A 20,782-nucleotide genomic window follows, 5' to 3' on the forward strand; every position below is an offset into this window, starting at 1 on the left:
AATAAAGATAACTGGGATTTGTAAGTCTCCAGAGACCGCAGAAGAGAGTGATGTGGAAGTGACTGATAAGGGTGGGAGCCTGACCTTATGCTGTGAGGAGGGAAGTAGTGTCCCAGGCAGAAGAATGGATATGCAAGGACCCACGTTAGAGAGGAAGAGAGTAGTTAGTGGCAGAAGAGAAGCGATGGGGACTGAGGATGGGAGGACTATGGGCAGCGAAATGGCCTGACCTGGTTTTTGTTTCTGCAGCCCCCTCTCCACTCTTGCTCCCTGTTGCCCACCGCTGGTGCTTAAAGAAGTGAGCTCAGCACGCCTCAGAGACACAGAGACCCGGGGTTGCTGTCCTTAATTTAGTAGGTCAGGATCCACTTCCCTGGGGTGGCATAGATGCAAGAGGCTTATCAGCACAGGACACAGGCTCTGCCTTTGGGCTGCGGGCGGAGCTCTCCTTTGTGAAATAGGGTGGGCCGCAGTACTAGGGCTTGAGCCGGTAAAAGGAGTCGAGGGCCGGGCAGGAGCAGCTGGGGCTGGGGGCTGTAGGCGTGGTGCCGGGTCAGGGAGTCTGGAGCTTGGAGAAGACCAAGTCCTCGGAAAGGGCGGTGGACTCTCGAGAGCCGCGCCCCTCGGGGCCGCCAGGGGGCGCCGCGCTCCCGCGCAGGAGCCGACACTGCCGGGGCGGGACTGCGGCGGGCGGGCGGGCGCGCGCGCGCACGCGCCGTGTGTCACGGGGCAGGGCGAGCACGGCGAGGAGCTGCCGGCCTGGCGTCCTGGTTCTTCAGCCCCCCGCCGTCTCCCCTGCCCCGGCGCGACTCGGCCTCATGTACCGCGCGCTGTACGCGTTCCGCTCGGCGGAGCCCAACGCGCTGGCGTTCGCCGCGGGCGAGACCTTCCTGGTGCTGGAGCGCAGCAGCGCGCACTGGTGGTTGGCGGCGCGGGCGCGCAGCGGTGAGACCGGCTACGTGCCGCCCGCCTACCTGCGCCGCCTGCAGGTGAGTGTGCCCCTCCCCGGCCCGGCCTCCGCCGCCCCTAGACTGAGCTCCATCACCGGCCGGTCGGGACCTCCAGCAGATGAGGACTTTGAGAACCTGACCGAGAGACCCCACGGGGACTGGGACCCTGAGAGCCCGCTCCCTCCACAGAGGACCAGGCCCTTGACAGCCAACTCTTGAGGACTCCAGACCTACCTAAAGCCTAACTCTGGGACCGAGGCCCCAGACCCCACCTCTGAATCCCCAGCCGAATACAATTCAAGAGTCAGCCCCGAGATTCCAGTACACCAGATACTGAGCAGTTCCCCAGGTCACGGAAACCCCTGACTTAATTGGCCCCTCGCCTGGATCACCAGGATCCCAACACTCTTGCCTCCTCTTCCACAGCTTCCACCCCTGAGACCCCCGGCAACCCTGGGCACTTTCTGTTTCCCCAGCCATCTTCTACGTCTTCACTCTCCCATCCCACCCCCCGCACTTGGACCAGGAAGCCGTGTACACCCCCATCCCCTAAGTGACCCCCCAAGCCCTGAGACTTCAATATCTTTTATTGTCCTGTACTTAGTCAGCCCTTAAGCTCTTCCCAAAACACCTTCGTCAGTCTACTTTGAGGCTGGGTTCCCAGCTCCTGCTGACACTCCCTGGCACTACAAGTCTCAGGCCCTGACTTTTCAGACTTCCTTTCTTGGAAAGTGAGGGAGCCTGAGCCTTCCTTGTCCCCAGCCTAGGGTGGGAGCTGCTCCCTTAGCAAGGAAGTGGGACTTCCCCACGGCTTCCCCTGGTGTGGCCATGGCCCCCCTGTTTCCTTCCACTGGAGGTACAGCCCCAGTTCCTGTTTCCCCCAGAATAGACCTGGTGTGGGGGTTGGGCTGCATTGTCTCCAGCTGGTCTATTCTGATCTCAGGGGGAAGGAGGGCCCAGAGCCTCCAGGCCTGCCCTGTGCCAGACACCCCCGCCCCATCCTAGTCTCTGGCTGAAGGAAGCATCCCAAGCCGGCCCAGTTCAGGACAGAAATAACAGGATAAATTTGGAGATGTCATCTGTGGCTTTTACCCGAGGGGATGGGCCTGGGGCCCTGGACCCTTGGCCTCGTGGCATCCAGGAGTGTCTGGGTGGGAGTGGAAGCCTCGGACACCAGGGCTGGTGGGTCTGGAAGTGAGCACGTCAGAGCCAGTCTCTCTGGGGCTGGGGGCTTGTTGGAGGCCTCCAGGGAAAGTCCCCCACTTTCCCCCAGGGCCTGTGAGGCCCCTCGCCTGCCTTGGCTATTGGGGCTGGGTGTTTGGGGAGGGCAGAGAGGGTACCACCTTCTCTGTCTCTTGGTTTCTTGCTGCGTATCTCCCTCCGTCTCGGTCTCCCTGGCTGTCTCTGTGTCATTCTGACTCTCCCCTTGTGTGTGTCCATATCCTCCAACTCTCTCTCCTTCTCTGTCTCCGAATCTCAATTTCTTTCTGCGCTGTCTCCCTCTGCTTCTCTCTTTTCCTCTCTCTCTCTCTCCCTCCCTCTCTCTCTCAGCATCTTTCTTGCTTTCTGTGCATCGTCTGCCGGTCTTGCTCTGTCCCCTTTTCTGCCTGCTATCTCCTGGACTCTGACACGCCCCCTGTTACCTTTGGGGCTCTGCTGACCTCTGAGTCCATCTGTCTGTCCCTGCCCGAGAAGCCTCTCCAACCCACTCTGGTGTGATCTCATCTTAGTTCTGAGGCCCCTGTGCCTGATGGACCATGGGTGCCAAGGGCAAGGGAGGGGTGGGAGTGACTGGTCCCGCAGTTGCCAGCCCCCTACTCCCCCCACCCCATGCCAGCCAGGCTGGGTCAAGGAGACCCCTGAGTTGCGGTGGATGGCGACACAAACTCTGGGGCAGGGGCCAGGTTCCACGCTTACGTCTGTCTTCTGCCACAAACCCAGAACTGCTGTTCCCCAGCACAGCTCTGGAGGATTCCTTTCTCACAGCTAGAGGGGATGAGGGCTGGCAACATGGGTCCAAAGAGGAGGTCCCTTTGGCCTGTCCACAGCTACCAGGGCCTGCAGAAGGCTCTCTGAGGATGGGGCTGTCCTGGAGTATGGCCTTGGTTTTGTTACGGGTCAGAAAGATCCAGAGGGATTTGTTCAGAGCTCCAGACCCTAGAGGCTCCCTGCTTGGCATCTCAGCCTGGGATCTGAGCCAAGCCTGGCGATAGAGTAAGTGTGCACTCCTGGCCTCAAACTAGGGGTCCGTGGGCTGTGTGTTTGCTTCAGAGCCCAGACTTTCAGAGATGACTTAGCCGAGAGCCTCACCATAGGTAAAATCGCGAGTGGGGGCCCGATATGTAAAGCAGCAGCCTGGGCCCCTCCCTGTGGCCCAGCTTCCCAGGTGGCGCGGTTTGAGAGCCCCAGTTGATTTGTTTGCTGCGTTGGTCTCTAGTATTCCAGGCTTTGAGAGCAGCTGTGGCCCTCTGCCTGCGCCAGGCTCCCTCCAGGGCTGGCTCTGGCCTCCGTGCCCTCACCTGGCCCCCAGGGCTAAGAGCCCACTCCTGCCCCCCTCACAGGGCCTGGAGCAGGATGTCCTCCAAGCCATTGACCGGGCCATTGAGGCCGTGCACAATGCGGCCGTGCGGGACGGTGGCAAATACAGCCTGGAGCAGCGCGGGGTCCTCCAGTGAGTGTGTTGAGGGGCCTCCCAGTGGGCCCCGGGGGATGGGTCCTTCCCAGACTCTAGAGGGCAGGGTTGGCAGTGCAGAGGTGGGTGGGGCATGAGGGTGGTGGGAGGTGGGGGGCCTGGGCGAGGGTGGGCAGCATCCCTCAGGGGGCACGGGCAGACTTGGGGAGCTGTAAGGTGACTCCCCCTGTAACCTCCCTGCCCCTGCCTCAGGAAGCTGATTCACCACCGGAAAGAGACCCTGTCCCGCAGAGGCCCCTCCGCCCCCAGCCCTGCAGCTATGACCTCGTCCACCAGTGACCACCATCTGGACGCCGCCGCCACCAGGCAGCCCAATGGCACGTGTCGAGCTGGGTTTGAGCGGCAGCACAGCCTGCCCAGTTCTGAGTATCTTGGGGCGGATGGAGGCCTCTACCAGGTACATGGTGAGAGCTGCCTGGGCAAGGGAGGTGGCGGGGGGCTTAAGGCTTTGTCCGGAGGCTCCCAGTGTCCACCCCAGTCAGCGATGCCACCTGGAGCCTTGGTCCTGCCCCTGCCGAGCTCAGGCCGCACCCCACATGGCAGTCTGTGCCCTCAGATCCCATTTGTATCCTCCCAGATCCCACCACAGCCTCGCCGAGCAGCGCCCACCACGCCACCCCCACCCGTGAAGCGCCGAGACCGCGACGCCCTGATCGTCTCAGGGAGTGGTGAGAAGGCGGGGATGGGGAGCCGAAGGCACCCTTAGAACAGCTGCTGTGCCTATGGCAGAACACTGGGGGCTCCAGGCTTGGGGGTGAAGACAGGGCAGGGGTTGGACGGCTGGGGGCTCTGGGCTCAGGGGGATAGGGGTCCCCAGGGGGCTGCCCCAGCACAGCATCTCCTCTCTGCTCACAGGCGGCCGCAACACCACGCCCTCCGGGGGCAGTTCTGTGTCCAGCGGCGGCTCCATCAGCAGCACCTCCCTTGACACGCTGTACACTGGCTCCAGCTCATCCGAGCCTGGCCCCAGCTGCTCACCCACGCCCCCGCCTGTGCCCCGCCGAGGCATGCTTACTGCTGTGTCCCAAGCTCAGCCCCCGCCCTGCAAGGTGCCAAGCCCGGAGCCCCCTACAGAGGAGGAGGCAGTGGCGGCAGTGGTGGAGACAGCCCCAGCCCCGGTCCCTGATGAGCTGGAGGCCCTGAGGGCACTGAACCTGGGGGCCACAGAGGAGAAGGCGGTGGCTGAGCCTGCCGTGCCCAGGACCATCGGGGCAGAGCTGATGGAGCTCGTGCGGAGGAACACTGGCCTGAGCCACGAGCTCTGCCGCGTGGCCATTGGTGTCGTGGTGGGCCACATCCAGGCCTCTGTGCCAGCCAGCTCGCCTGTCATGGAGCAGGTCCTCCTCTCGCTGGTGGAGGGCAAGGTGAGGGTGGGCCAGGGCCGGGGCCAGGGGCCGCCCCGCCACCCCTGCCCCTTCCCCGCCCGCACATGTATCCAGCCTTTACCTGACAGGTATTTGTTGAGCTCGAGCTCTCGGCTTCCTTGTGCTGGGTGTTGGGGACTTTTGGGGACAATCCGTGAAGGAGAAAGGGAGGAAGAATACTGCGGGCAGAGGCTCAGCCTGGATGAGGGCCATAAGGCAGCACCTTGTGCTCAGCTCACAGAAGAGATTGGAACGAGGCCAGCATGGCTGGAACGCTGCAAGCGGGAGAGGGAGGGAGCAAGAGGTGTGGTTGGAAGTGAGACTAGGGCAGGGGACAGAGGAGACAGCTGTGGGTGGCCAGGGGTTTTCTCGGGCTGCAGGAAGGAATGGATGGAGGGTGTGAAAGAGCGCAGTGCCACGCTGGCCTTGGCAGTGGAGAGCACTGGGTGTTTCGAGAGCTATGATGGAGGCCTGAGTGCTGACTCAGATGGGGGGGCAGTGGGCATCGTGGGATGGGTGGCATCCTTTGCCAAGGGGGGCCACTGATCAGGGAGCAGGATTGGGGGCCAGATGGGCTAGAAGTGCCTCCTTCCTTGGGAGCTGCAGCTCTGGTTTGGGGTGTAGGGAGCTGTGAGGCCACGGGCTTGCCTGTGCGGGAGCAGTGGCCATCAGGGCCAAGAGGAACGCGGGTGGCGGAATGACAGGCCTGTCCCACTTTGTGTAGAATCAGAGGGTAGAATCTTAAGTCACATACAGGCCGTGAGAAGTCCGTGGCCTTCCTCACAGAGGACGTTTATCCAGGGACAGGAGGCAGGTTGTTGGAAAATTCCCCGCAGACATGTCTCGTGCAGAATCATGTCTCAGGAGGTTATTAAGACTTGGGGGCGCGGGAATTCCTTGCAATCAGTCCAGTGGTTACGACTCCATGCTCTCACTGCCAAGGGTTCAATCCCTGGTCAGGAAAATAAGATCCCATAAGCTGCTGGTTTATTGGGAGAGGTGGGGGGGGAGACGAGGGGAAGACTTGGAGGCAGTGGAATTCCTTGGAGAGGGTGTGCAGAACAGGGCTGGTGCCCCTGGGGGCCTCGATGTTGGATGGGCCGTGGGAAGTTGATGGGGAGCAGCGGGGAGGAGGGAAGGGAACCGGGGGCTGGTCCACTCACTGGTCCTGGGAGAACGCTGGCTCCAGGCAGCCCTTGTAGGTGAGGCCCCAGGCCCCTGGTCTGACGCAGGCCAGGAGCGCACACCTGGATCTCAGGGTCTGGGTTGAGCCCCAGGCCTCGCGGGCCTCCTGGAGATGTTGCTGGGCAGGTGTGCTGAGCCCCGCCTCACCCTCTGCCCACAGGACCTGAGCACCGCCCTGCCCTCAGGGCAGGTCTGCCATGACCAGCAGCGGCTGGAGGTGATCTTTGCAGACCTGGCCCGGCGGAAGGACGACGCCCAGCAGCGCAGCTGGGCCCTGTATGAGGACGAGGGCGTCATCCGCTGCTACCTGGAGGAGCTGCTGCACATTCTGGTGTGGGCTGTGGGCCCCCAGGTGTCCCCACCCCTCCCCCGTGCTCGGGAGTCTCCCCTACTGGTCCTCAGCATGCTCATGGGTGGCCACGCACACTGAGCGACTCCCTCACATCTCCTCCCCGCTGCAGACGGACGCAGACCCTGAAGTTTGCAAGAAAATGTGCAAGCGGAACGAGTTCGAGTCTGTCTTGGCCTTGGTGGCCTACTACCAAATGGTGTGTGTGGGGGAGCGAGGGGAGGAGGGGGGGACACGGAGGGACCCGGGCAGAAGTGGGGCGTCTGGCCACTGAGCACACATGGGGTCCCCTGCCAGGAGCACCGGGTGTCGCTGCGGCTGCTGCTCCTCAAGTGCTTCGGCGCCATGTGCAGCCTGGATGCGGCCATCATCTCCATGCTTGTGTCGTCCGTGCTGCCCGTGGAGCTGGCACGGGACATGCAGACAGACACGCAGGGTAAGCGAGCAAGGGCCAGCTCCCTGCCCCCTGGGGGGGGGTTCCCGCCACCTTCAGGGGCTCTGACCACCTGCTCTGCGCCCCTCCAGACCACCAGAAGCTCTGTTACTCTGCCCTCATCCTGGCCATGGTCTTCTCCATGGGCGAGGCAGTGCCCTACGCACACTATGGTAAGAAGGCAGGTCGTGGCCTAGCTGACTGCAGGGAGCCCACAGCCTGAGGGCTGAGGACCCACTGACCAGGGTCTCATAGAGCGTCCCCAGGGTTCACAGGAACCCAGGGAGGCTGGGCGGGGTGGGTGGTGGGTCTAGGCTGCAGACCTCGGTGTGCCCCTCTCCTAGAGCACCTGGGCACACCCTTTGCCCAGTTTCTGCTGAGCATCGTTGAGGATGGGCTGCCCTTGGACACCACGGAGCAGCTGCCGGATCTCTGCGTGAATCTACTTCTGGCTCTCAACCTGCACCTGCCAGGTGAGGGCGGGGCCTGCCTGGGGTGGCTGCCTCGAGCTGCGAGGGTGAAGGAGGACCCTCCAGGCTCAGCGCCAGTGCCCTCGTGCACACCCGTGTCCTTCCTCAGCCCCGGACCAGAACGTCATCATGGCCGCCCTGAGCAAACATGCCAACGTCAAGATCTTCTCCGAGAAGCTGCTGTTGCTCCTGAACAGAGGGGGTGAGCGCCCAGGAATCTGCACAGGGCCGCTTGGATGTCCTGTGACTCCCCCCCACCCCGCCCCCGTGACGCCTGTTGGCCCTCCCCAGAGGACTGCCCTGAGCCCTTGTCCCCACCTTCTAGATGACCCCGTGCGCATCTTCAAGCACGAGCCGCAGCCGCCACACTCCATCCTCAAGTTCCTGCAGGACGTGTTCGCCAGCCCCGCCACAGCTGCCATCTTCTACCACACGGACATGATGGCGCTCATCGACATCACCGTGCGACACATCGCGGACCTGTCGCCCGGAGACAAGGTGCCTGGACGTGGCTGCAGCGGGGTAGAAGCTGCCACACCCCAGGGGAGGGGGCACCTGAGACTAGGGTGAGGGGCACTGCTGGAGCCGGTAAGTAGGGGAGGCCGCTCAGCCAAGACAGGTGTGCCAAGACCCAAGGGAGCCCGCCGTGTGGTGGTCAGGGGATGCGCTGTCCGAAGACAGGAGAGTGGCGGGAGGTGAGAAGAGCAAGTGGAGTTTACACGAAGCCTTGGGGGCTGCAGCAGGAGGTGGTCACCTTGTAGGGGAAGTGATCCGATTACCATCCTGAATGAAACGGAGGCTATGGGATCACAGCGGAAGCGGGAGGCCAGTGCGGAAGCGGCCACCACCCTCCAGGTGGCACACGTGGAGTGGGAGAGGAGGTCAGGCCTGGGTGTGTTGGAGGTGGGTTGGCAGGACTCGCTGCTCAGTTGGTCTGGATCAGCCCGGTGGAGGAAGTGCTGATCCCTCTTGGTGGGGAAGACCTTTTGAATAGAGTTGTTGTGATGCGTTGAGATTGAGAAAGGTATCTTCTGGACATCCAGGTACAGAGGATGTCAGCGAGGCACTGGGGTGTGAGTGGGACGGGAGAGAGACACTTGGGAGTGTGCTGTGCATACGTGTGCTGGGAAGCCTGTGACAGTGTGGTCACCTTGGGTGTGGGATGCATGGGTCAGAGGGAAGCTTAGGCTTCAGTCGGGGCACACAGGAGGTACTCAGGAGGAAAAACCCGGAGAGCAGGAGCCCAAAGACTTGTGTGTGAAAGAGGAGGGGATGAGCCGTTGCCACAGGTAGGAGCCTGAGTGAGACGAGGCCTGAGAAGGAGACATAGAATTTGCCACACGCAGGTCAGGTGTGACTGGCCAGCAGTGTCAGTGGAGTGGAGGGGAAAGAGTCCAAGTGGGAAGTTGAAGGGAAGATTTGACGTTGGAGGGGAGTGGAAAGAGAGGGAAGGTGGGAGCACTGAATGGCAACAACCCTCGTGTGTTTTTATGTGAACTTGAACTTGTGACTCAGTCCTGTCCAACTTTTTGCAACCACATGGACTGTAGCACATCAGGCATCCCTGTCCTTCACTATCTCTCAGAGCTTGCTCAGACTCATGTCCATTGAGTCGGTGATGCCATCCAGCCATCTCATCCTGTCACATGCTTCTCCTCCTGCCTTCAATCTTTTCCAGTATCAAGGTCTTTTCCAGTGAGTCAGCTCTTTGCATCAGGTGGCCAAAGTATTGGAGCTTCTGCTTCATCATTAGTCCTTCCAATGAATATTCAGGGTTGATTTCCTTTAGGATTGACTGGTTTGATCTCGTTGCTGTCCAAGGGACTCTAAAGAGTCTTCTCCAGCACCACAGTTCAAAAGCATCAATGCTTCAGCACTCAGCCTCCTTTATGGTTTTTCTTTATGGAAAAACCAGAGCTTTGACTCTTTGGACCTTTGTTGGCAAAGTGATTTCTCTGCTTTTTAACACACCGTCTAGGTTTGTCACAGCTTTGCTTCCAAAAAGCAAGAGTCTTTTAATTTCATGACTTCCTCAGTGATTTTGGAGCTCAAGAAAATAAAACTATCACTATTTCCACTTTTTCCCCTTGTATTTGCCGTGAAGTGATGAGACCAGAGGCCATGATCCTAGTTTTTATACTGTTGAGTTTTAACTCAGGTTTTTGACTCTCCTCTTTCACCCTCATCAAGAGTCTCTTTAGTTCCTCTTCACTTTCTGCCATTAGAGTGATATCACCTGCATATCTGAGGTTGTTGATATTTCTCCTGGCAGTCTTGATTCCAGCTTGTGATTCATCCAGCCTGGCATTTTGTATGATGTACCCTGCATAGAAGTTAAATAAACAGGGTGACAGTATACAGCCTTGTTGTATTCCTTTCCCAATTTGAAATTAGTCTGTTGTTCCATGTCTGGTTCTAGCTATTGCTTCTTGACTCACTCATAGGTTTCTCAAGAGACAGGTCAGGTGGTCTGGTATTCCCATCTCTTTAAGAATTTTCCACAGTTTGTGTGATCCACACAGTCTAAGACTTTAACATAGTCAGTGAAGCAGAAGTAGTTGTTTTTCTGGAGTTCCCTTGCTTTTCTATGATCCCTCGGATGTTGGCAATTTGATCTCTCATTCCTCCTTTTTCTAAACCCAGTTTGTACATCTGGAAGATCTCAGTTCATGTACTGCTGAAGCCTAGCTTGAAGGATTTTGAGCATTACCTTGCTGGCATGTGAAATGAGTGCAATTGTGTGGTAGTTTGAACATTCTTTGGGATTGGAATGAAAACTGACCTTTTCCAGTCCTGTAGCCACTGCTTAGTTTTCCAAATTTGCTGACACATTGAGTGTAGCACCTTGCATCACCTTTTAGGATTTTATTTTATTTTATTTTTACCTTTTAGGATTTTAAATAGCTCAGTTGGAATTCCATCACCTCCACCAGTTTTGTTCATAGTAATGCTTCTTAAGTCTCTCTTGACTTCACACTCTAGGATGTCTGGCTCTAGGTGAGTGACCACACCATCATGGCTATCCAGGTCATTAAGTTCTTTTTTTGTATAGTTCTGTGTATTCTTGCCACCTCTTCTTAATCTCTTTTGCTTCTGTTCTGTTTATGTAAAGGGGAGCAGAAAAGTTGGGGGATCACTGGAGGGAGACATGGGATCAAGGGAAAGTCTTTTTTTTGTAAGTTTATTTATATATTTTATTTGGGCTATGCTAGGTTTTGGTTGCTGCACAGGCTTTCTCTAGCTGCGGTGTGCAGGCTTCTCATTGCAGTGGCTTCTCTCGTTGCAGAGCATGGACTCTGGGCATGGGGGCTCAGTAGTTGCAGTTCGCGGGCTCTAGAGCACAGGCTCCATGGTTGTGGTGCACGGGCTTAGTTGCTCTGAGGAATGTGGGATCTTCCTGGACCAAGGATCAAACCCGTGTCTTCAGCATTGGCAGGCAGATTCCCAACCACTAGATCACCAACTCCAAGAGAAAGTCTTTTCAAGGTGGGAGATGCTGGTGGATGTCTAAGCCAGAGGGCCTCATCCAGCAGGCCGACTATGGAGAATAGGCTGAGGTGGTGGGAGGGTCAGCCACTGTGGGAGTCAAAAGTAGGTCAGGCGGCTGGTGAGAGTTCAGGCCCCCATAGAGGGATGGCGCCTGGCAGGAGCCGGGCAGTCCATTCAGTAGCGGGACAGTCGTTGAGGAGAGGGTGCCAAGGGAAGACCAGGAGTTTCTGAAATTGTGCTTGTTTTCTCCATGAAGCACAAGGCCAGCTGGTCAGGGACTTTAGATTTGGCAAACGCAGAGAAGGTGGGCAGTGGCCCTTTAAGGAGCAGTGGGCCTGGTGGAGAAAAGTGGCAGTGGCCGTGGCCCTGGGCAGTATGGTTTGTGGGGGGGAATGGTGTTCAGGCTTGTGCACAGCTCCATAATGGTCTGCTGCTTAGCTGTTCATACTAAAATTTGATGGGCAGGTGCTTTTCGGCCTGACCAAGTTTGGGAGTTAGCAGGGTGATACTGCCTAAGAAAGGTTTGGGTATTGACTCCTCTAAGCAGAGGCGGAGACGTGAGAGATGATGGTAGGGGGCAGATGGAGAAGAAGTACTGGGGCCAGGTCAGCAGATCAGGGTCTAGTGAGGATAAGGAGCAGCTGGGGTGTCACACTGGAGGGGCTGTTAGAGCCATTAAAGCCAGAGGTGCTGGGAAGGTGGGTTGGGAGGGAGGTTGGAGATGGATTCAGGGCAGGTAGAAGGTAAGACACCAGGTCTCAGGGATGGGTTGGGTTCAGGATGTGGGGAGAAAGGACTCAGAGAGGACACCTGGAGTTTTGACTCGAGCATTTGAACAGACAGCAGTGCTCTTTATTAAGATAACACAGGAAAAGCCTTCAGCTTTGGGCAGATGGGGACGATTCTGAGTTCGATGGTAGACATAGGAGTTTGAGTTCTCTCTGAGATAAGTAGGGCATGACCAGTGGGCAGCTGAAAATTCTCATCTGCAGCTCCCTGGAATGTCTAGGAAAGAAGTCTAAGTGTGGGTCACTGTTTGAAGCTGTGGGTGTGAATGAGATCTCCCAGGGTGAGAGGAAAGAAGCAGAAGGGCCTCCAACAGACAGATAGCGGCCCCAGCATTTGACACAGGTAGGGGCTCACTGCTTCCTCCTGCCACCTCTCTGAGCCAGGTCTTCCTGGGCCAGCCACGTTCTGGGACTGTGTGTGGACTGCGAGGACTCACTTATTTACTCACGCAATGACTGTCAAAGGCCAGCTCGGTGCCAGGTTACATGCTAGGTGCTGGGGTGCAACCCTGATCTTCAGTGGTGTCAGGCGGTCATATCCTTGTGGCCGCCAGAAGGCGGTAGTGGCCTGTCTGTCTCTGTCTGGTGGCAGTGGCACACCGTACCTCCCTGGGACCCCTGAGCTTGCCTGCTCTCCCCACAGCTGCGCATGGAGTACCTCTCCCTGATGCATGCCGTGGTCCGCTCCACGCCCTACCTGCAGCACCGCCACCGGCTCCCCGACCTGCAGGCCACACTGCGACGCATCCTGACGGAGGAGGAAGCCTCGCCCCAGTGCCAGATGGACCGCATGATCGTCCAGGAGATGTGCAAGGAGTTCCCGGTGCTGGGCGAGGCCCCCAGCTAGCACCTTCCTCTCCTCCCTTCCCTGCAGCCCTGGGCAGGGTGCAGGGGACTCAGAGGCTTGGCCCTAAGAATGTTTTGCACAGATAGTATGAGGGGAGGTGATGGTAGAAGGGACCTGAGCGGGGACCCCCACCTGACATAGAGCTAACGCCAGGGGCCAAGCACAGAATTGGGGACCACAGGCCAGGAGCTCTGCTGGGGCACGGGGAGTGTGTGAACTGAAGCCCCTCCATCTCCTGGTAGGCTGCCTCTTCAGCATGCCCCCACCCCCGCCCTTACACACGCACAGTCCTGCTGCTGCTCCAGGCTGGGCCCGAGCCCTCAGCCCCCGCGCCCGCCTGGTCTGTGTCCCGGGCTTCGGCACACCATGTCCCTGGGGTGAGAGGGGGCATCCTCCGCCAGCTCTGTTCTTTGCCTTAGCTTCACAGTGAGTGCCGCTCGTGTGCTCTGCCCACCCCCAACCCCTGCCCCATGGGGGCGGTCGCTGCCCCTCACTCTGACCCCCAGAGGTCTTGGCCAAGCTGCTGCTTTGAGAGCAGAATCTTAGAGACAGGCCATCCCTCCTGGAGCCTCACAGAACGGGTGGGGTGGGGGTGATGGCACTAAAGCCAATGACAGAACCTATTTTCTCTGGAAAAATGTAGACTGAGAAGCCATGTGTATTTTCCTATGTGCTGCAGCTCACCTTTGGAAATAAATCACAAGGCATCTGGAAACAGGCCTCCCTGTATGATCCTGAGGGGTGGTGGGAGAGGTGGGCAGGGGTGGGGGAACCTCAGGACCTCATCAGTAGCTTGCCCTGCCCTCTGCAGCCCCCAGGTGGTCTGTCAGGACCTGAGGACCATCTGTCAGGTGGTCCCTGACAGGCCCCTCCATCGAGGTCCCTTGAGTCCCACGTCTTCCCTGGGTTCCCACTTCTGGGCCACAGCCACAGCCACCGGGAGCCCAGTGGACCATCTGCAGGTGGCTGCCCCTGCAGACTTCACTTACGTCTCTCTCTGCCTTGAATGCCGTGTCTCTCTCCCCCATTAAAACCCCTATAATCCTTTACAGCTATTCTCAAATGAAGCCTCTCCTCCCACCCCCCAGCCCCAGCCTCCCTGAACTCCTCGCCCTGCCCAGCTGTTTCCATTCCTCATTTGTCTTCCACTGGATCCAGCAAGATCCCCTCACCTTGCAGCCTTAGCAGGGATTTGGTAATTACAGTAGGACCAAAAGAGTATCTCAACGAATATGGGGTTAGATGCACACTGCTGTCTGAGGGGAATCAGAGGCCAGTGTTGGGCAAAATCTTTCCTTGTGGGCTGCTGAGTTAACAAGGGCTTGTCGCTGTAAGTCGGGGAGGAGAGTCAGAACCCATAGGCAGACACCAGACAGCAGTGGTTTTCAACAGTCCCTTTCATTTTGTTACTCAAGATGATTCTCATGGGATTCCACACTTCGAAAATCAGATACCGTGACTTCTGGCCATGACTTTTCCTTTCTTAATGGGATGCTGACGGCAGGGAGCTGTTCCTCTCCCAGCAGAGCGAAATGCAGCAAAGAAGACCCCTTGGGGTGGGGTCCCAGGAAAACAGGTCTGTGGGTGCAAAGCGCAGGAAGACAATGAGACGTCCTTCCTGAACTGTTGGCTCTTCTAGAAGGTTAAGTGCACAGGCTCACCTGGACCCGAGGAGGAGCTGACACAGTGGCCGGCAGGAAGGCTTCATGTGGCACAGCATGGTCACTTCATCCTGGAGGCCTCTGCCTCCCCTTCACAGCCAGAATCAACACCGCTGACTTCCAGGTACAAGTCCTTTCTCACTGGAGAGCTGAAGGCAGAGCCCTGCGGTTCTCCTCCTGAGAGCGTGTCATTCAGGGATGAGCTCAGGCCCTCAGGAAGCTGGGACAGGGACATTCGGTGGCCTCCATGCCTTGCTCTGTTCACTGCCAGGCTGCACACACTGACCTCATGGGAAGAGCAGGGCTGGTCTGAGCCATCTGTCCCCATGCTGGCCCCCGTGAGGAACAAAGTTCAGCCCTGCGGCGGGAGGGTCAGAGGCCCTGCCCACTTCTGCATGACTGTCCAAGGGGTCCTTGCTCGCATTCATCAGGGGTACTTGAGCCCCAGCTGACAAATTTAAGGAAATGCCGGCTCCAGGCAGCAAACGGGGGCCAGGACTCCAGGACCCCTCAGCAAACACCATGATGGTGGTCTCGCCGCACAAAATTACAACCACCAGGGAAAACAGCCAGAGAATTCCTCAGGGAAGGAACTATCTGGGAGAACAGCTCTGCCTGCTTGATGGTAGACGTGGATGTAATTAGGCAGGGGAAAGGGCAGAGACGGAGAACCAAGCCACTCAAGGAAAGAGGGGTGTTTGGGTGGGGCTGAGGAGAAAACACAATTTTGAGGGGCCCTGCGGGCTGGGGGTTTGGGCCAATCTCTAGGCTAGAAGTGGGTCCCTACAGGTGTGGCACACGTCCGTGTGATGCAACTGAGGACAACAGGCTACACGTGCCTAAGGCAACTCCATGGTAAGGGGGTCAGGTGAAGACCACCTGCCTGCTCAGCCCCCAAAAGATACTGGCTCAGGCTCCAAGTCCGTGAGGACAACCTTTCCTTTTTTTCCCATTTAATGGAAGAAGAACATACTGTGAAATGACAACAAGATGCTAATCTCGTCACCACCCAGTGTCACCAGCTCCCAAAGCCCACTTAATCATTAACTCCTCCCTTCTCCCCAGACCTCCTCCCTAGAGGTAATTCCTCAGGAGTTTTGCCTGGTTTCCAGCTTCACATAAGTGGAGTCCTATGAGCTCTGGCTTCTTCACTCCCCGCCAGATTTCACAGTTCACCCACGGTGCCCTCTCATTTATTTATCCACGTTGACAATCTTTCAGTTGTTTCCAGGTTTGTCTATTACAAATCCTGCTGTCAGGAGCCCTGTTGTACTCGTCTTTTGGTTGCTCATATGCATTATATTGGGGGGGGGCGGTATATTCTCAAAAGTGGAATTGCAGTGAAAATGCCAAATAGCTTTCCTGAGTAGTTGTACCAATGGATGCTCCTCCACTGGTGTCTGAGTGCCAGCTCCTCTGTCTCTTCCCCTAAACCTCATATTGTCAGTCATTTGTATTTTAGGCATTCTGGTGGAGTACAGTAATACTTACTTTCACATTTAAATTTCCCTGATGACTAAAGAGGTTGAGCATTTTTTCATCCGTTTACTGGCTATTTGAATCTTCTCTTGTGAAGCACCTCTTCACATCTCTTGCCCATTCATTGACTGGGATGTGGAGCTTTTATTGGTTTATAGTATGTATTCAGGATATGAGTCCTTGGATTGTGTATCTTAACTTATCCTCCCTATCTCATCTTAATGTCTTAACCTTATCTTAACCTATCTTATCTTACTGTCTTTGGATGAAAGAAGTTCTTCATTGTAACCCAATTTTCAGTATTTTCCTTTATGGTTAGTCCATTTTGTGTCCTCTTAAAAAATATTTGCTTAAAAGTCATGAACTTTTATGTTCTCTTCTAAAAGAGGCATTGTCTTTCCTTTCTCATTCAGATGTCAGATCTATCTAGAATTGATTATGTGGGTAGTATGAAGTAGGGGGTCTCATTTTTGTCTACATGCATGTCCAGTTGATGTGGCATCATTTACTGGAAAGCCCATCCTTTGCTTGTGTTGGCTCTTAAGAGCCACTCGTGTAAATATTCAAGTCTTCGTGCACCTGTAGGCCCCTCTCTGGATTTTGTTCTGTTTGTCTGTCTGTTCCTGTACCAGCACCATACAGTCTTGGTTTTGTCGCTGTAGCCTTCCTGATCTATAGTAGAGGAAGTTGTTCTCCTTCTTGGGTTTCCTTTGGACTGTCTTGGGTGTTCTTGGCCCTCATACATTTTAGAATCCAGTTTGACGGTCTACACACACACGTACACTACACAGTCTTTACTGAGTTGCACTGAATCCATGTATCATTTGGGAAGAATTAGCACCTGCACAATACAGGTATACCACATTTTATTGCACTTCACTGATACTGTATCTTTTACAACAAATTGAAAGGTTTTGAAGGTTTTGTGGCAAACCTTCAATAGCTAACAGACATTAGAAAGTCTACTGTCACCAATCTTCCAACAGCATTTTCTTACTTCATGTCTCTGTGTCACATGTTGGTAATTCTCACAATATTTCAAACTTTATCATCATTACTATATCTGTTATGCTGATCTGTGGTCAGTGATCTCTAATGTTATTTATTTTTGGCTGTACCAGGAAGCCTGCTGTCTATGGGGTCACACAGAGTCGGATACGACTGAAGCGACTTAGCAGCAGCAGTACCAGGAAGCATGTGGGATCTTAGATCTCCAACCAGGGATCAAACTTGGCCCTCTCCAGTGGAAGTGCAGGGTCCTAACCAGTGGACTGCCAGGGAATTCCTTGATGTTACTTTTAAAAAGATGATGTTTAGGCCCACCCAAGGATGCCAAAAAAGAAAAAAAAAATTGATTATGATTCACTGAAGGCTCAGATGATGGTTAGCATTTTTTAGCAATAAGGTGTTGGTTTTTTTTCTTTTTCAGCCATTTGTCATGAAAGATCTTAGTTCCCTGAGCAGGGATCAAACCTATGCCTCCTGCAGTGAAAGGTGAAGTCTTAATCACTGGACCAACAGGAAATTCCTAGCAATAAGGTATTTTTAATTAAGGTATGTACTTTTCTTTTGACATAGTACTGTTGCACACTTAACAGACTGTAGTCTAAACACAAATTTTTTATTCCCTGGGAAACCAAAACATTTGTATAATTCACTTTACTCCGATATTTGCTTTATTGCAGTGGTCTATAACCAAACCCACAGCATCTCTGAGGTATGCCTGTATTAAATCTTCCAGCCTTTGAACATAGTTTTGCACACATAGTTTTGTGCTCAGTCGTTTCCAGGTCGCAAAGAGTCAGACACAACTGAGCGACTTCATTTGAACTCCATTTATGTCTTTATGTTTCTATTTTTTCTTTCAGTGTTTATTGAGATATAATTTGACTATATAGTTTAAGGTATACAACATAATGATTTGACTTTACATACATCATGAAATGATTATGATAGTGTTCAGTGTCAATGTTTTATTGTATGTGTGAAGAGTCATTACACATTATGACTGGCATAATATTTATTCCTGGCATTTTATGTTGCACGATGCTACTGTAAATTGCATCATGAAAAAAAGTTTTCACTTGTTGATATATAGAAATTACAACTGGTTTTTATATATTGAGTTTGCATCCAGTGACTTTGCTAAACTCTAGTAACTTATCTAGGAGAAGGCAATGGCACCCCACTCCAGTACTCTTGCCTGGAAAATCCCATGGACAGAGGAGCCTGGTGTGCTGCAGTCCATGGGGTCGCTGAGAGTTGGACACGACTCAGTGACTTCACTTTCACTTTTCACTTTCATGCATGGAGAAGGAAATGGCAACCCACTCCAGTGTTCTTGCCTGGAGAATCCCAGGGACGGTGGAGCCTGGTGGGCTGCTGTCTATGGGGTCGCACAGAGTCGGACACGACTGAAGCGACTTAGCAGGAGCAGCAGCAGTAACTTATCTGTAAGTTCTTTTGGCTTTTTTGCATACACATTCCTGTTGCCTGTGAATACTTTTTTTTCCCCTTTCTAATCTTTATACCTTTCTACTATTTTTTTTTTCTTTTTTTACCTTACTGCACTGTTGAAGCCCTCCAATATAATATTAAGGCTTAAGGTCAAGAATTCAAAATGTTGTTTTTCTCCAGTAATGCTCTGCTGCTCCAGAGGTAAGGAATTCACAAATAGTCTAACTGGGGTTAGATTTTAGCCCAGTGAGTTTGTCTAAGAAGAGCCAGGGTAGGAGAATTTTTATCAGACTGGCTAATGGTTAAGGTAAGGACTTCCCAGGTGGCTTCATGATAAAAGAATCCCCCTGCAATGGGTGACAAGGGCAAATACTGGGTAGAGAAAGAGGCATGAGGAAAGGGTCGGAAATGTCCTAGGGGGCAGTGGAGAGAGGAACTCTACTTGCTTTGCCTTTACGGGGAGCATGAGAAGCTGTCACCAGGGGTGGGGCATAGAGGTGAGGGCAGAGGGAGAGGGACAGGCTTCCATGGAAAAGCAGCCAAAGGGAGAGGACAGCAGTGGAGGCAGAGCTTCAGGGAGGACACGGAGGGTCTTGGTGACCCTCTGCAGTCACCAAGGGTCTAGCCCTAGGACAGGGAGCAGGGCATAACACAGCCACGATCCATTTAAACCTCAGAACATTTGCCCACACAGCCTCCAAGACCTAGGGTGGCTCCTCCATCTTTTGGTTATTCAAAGATCTACTCAGACAGATGGTTACACTGGCTCAGACACCTCCTCTGGGATCCAGCATCCCTCTCCCTAGTGTCCCATCTATCTACCGCCTTCGTTCACGTAAAGCTTTCCGCCCTCCACTCGTTAGATCGTGAACCCTGAGGGCGAAGGTGCGATGGAAACCATGTCTTTGGCTTCCCTCCTCCAGCCCCTGCACCGAGCTCCCATCCAACCAAGGTCTGCCTTCAGCGCTTCTCCAACGCCCATAGTAACCCAGACCGTACTTTCTTGGCTCTGACCTTAGGAAGTCCTCAGATTCTGAGACACCAGAGGGCACCACTGGAGCCCACCCACCGGCTCTCCGTAGTCACATGAGGTGCTGGAACGAGGAATCCCGCCTCCTGGAAGCGAAAAAGTCAATGAGGAGGCCTAAGAATGCGCCATTTGATTGGTTGGTGGTGATGTCATAGGTACCGTTTGGGGCGGGCCAGAGGCCGAAGCCGGAGTTCTCCTCTGGTTCCAAGCAGGAGCCGCGCCCCTTGGAGCGTTCGGGGCCTTAGCCCTAAACCCCTCCTGGATCCAGGGACGCCGACGCCATCTGACCGTGGCGTTGCAGGCCACTGTCGGTGCTGCTTTGCAGGCTGGGCCGTAGAACGCCTCCTGGATTGTCTCTCCCGGCTCTTCTGGAACCAGCGGAGCCTCGTCCCCCAGACAATAAGTCTGCAGTGGGGGCGGAGCCACCCATTGTCCCAATAGAAACAGTGACTTTCTGATTGGAACGCTCTGTGTTCACGCCCCACGCCCTCGCTCGTCTTCGGTGACGTTTATTCCCCGGCGTCTGCCCATTGGATCTTACTTGAGTCTTACTTGAGCCGAGAGTAGAACAGCGCGGGCAAAATATGAGCTTTTCCATTAGTTCCTTCAAGGGTCTAAGGGACGCGGTGGTAGCGGTCAAGGGAGGGGATCTGAGGAATCCGAGCCTCAGTCTTGCGGCAACGCAGGGTTGCATGTGGCATTCCAGAGCACTGGAGACTCGCTACCTAAGAGAGGGGTGTAATTTCCAGTGGAAGAGCAGCCGGCCGAAAAACCAGGGAAGTTTAACCTCTGTTCCGGCTTCGGGCGGGTCACCTCTGGTCCCTGCTCGGTTGGAGCGCTCCAAACAAGCAGATGCTCGCGACATGTTTCATGAGTTAAAACTCGCTGATCAAACGGTTAAGGCTGTTCGGGCAGCTGGCACCCCAACTCACTTCCGACCCCATGATGGTATCTCCACCCAAGAGTTGAGAGAAAACTCTGCACATCGTAGGCACCAAAATTTCAGACCAAAATCCGGGACAGGGTTCGGAACTAGTGGTCAGGAAGGCGGGGCATATGAGATCGGCAAGCAGAAGGCCGAAGACAGAGCTGAGACAGCGCCCTAGATGGAGGGAGGCGGGTGAGGGCGGTGGCCAAGAAGAGGAGGGTGGGACCAGGGGCCGTGAATCTCCCTGCCCGGTTCAGCACCGTGGGCAGCACTTGCGTTCTGCCCTCAATAAAGATGGCGATCATGACTTCTAAGTCGGCAGCTGCCATGCGCGATGGCCTGTACCATAGGATTTGGAGCTCCGGGGCGGGGATGGAATGAACCATCGCAGCGGCCGGGAGCCATGTTGGAGCGGCGGGAGGCGGCAGCAGCGTCAGGGATGCTGTGGTGGGGGCGGCAAAAGCCGGGGCCGCTCGCCAAAGGGCCTCTGGCCGCGAAGTAGATGGTGCCCAGAGGGTGGCGGCGGCGTGGAGCGACAGGCCTAGAGGCAGGGGACTGGGGTGGCGGCAGGGGTCCGGGTGGGGGTCCAAGCAGCGAGGCGGGCCCAAGGCCTGGACCCGGGTGGAGGACAGTGGAGGCAGTGTGGGGAAGTGGGGGGTG

At 55.4% G+C, this 20,782-nt stretch overlaps 1 protein-coding gene across 1 annotated transcript; it reads left to right on the plus strand.

Annotated features, from left to right (window-relative positions):
* Window positions 1-818: 818 nt before the first annotated feature.
* On the plus strand, window positions 819-13,164 carry NCKIPSD (NCK interacting protein with SH3 domain). Its single transcript, XM_068982405.1, has 13 exons — window positions 819-989; window positions 3,512-3,621; window positions 3,835-4,039; window positions 4,220-4,310; window positions 4,498-5,006; window positions 6,352-6,522; window positions 6,653-6,739; window positions 6,838-6,976; window positions 7,066-7,146; window positions 7,318-7,446; window positions 7,553-7,645; window positions 7,769-7,941; window positions 12,364-13,164. Exons 1-13 carry the CDS (start codon window positions 819-821, stop codon window positions 12,565-12,567), a joined length of 2,163 nt encoding a protein of 720 aa, XP_068838506.1. The 3' UTR covers window positions 12,568-13,164.
* The last annotated feature ends 7,618 nt before the right edge of the window (window positions 13,165-20,782 follow it).

The sequence above is a fragment of the Capricornis sumatraensis genome, chromosome 10 (genome assembly GCF_032405125.1).
Source record: "Capricornis sumatraensis isolate serow.1 chromosome 10, serow.2, whole genome shotgun sequence".
In the NCBI taxonomy this organism is placed as follows: domain Eukaryota; kingdom Metazoa; phylum Chordata; class Mammalia; order Artiodactyla; family Bovidae; genus Capricornis; species Capricornis sumatraensis.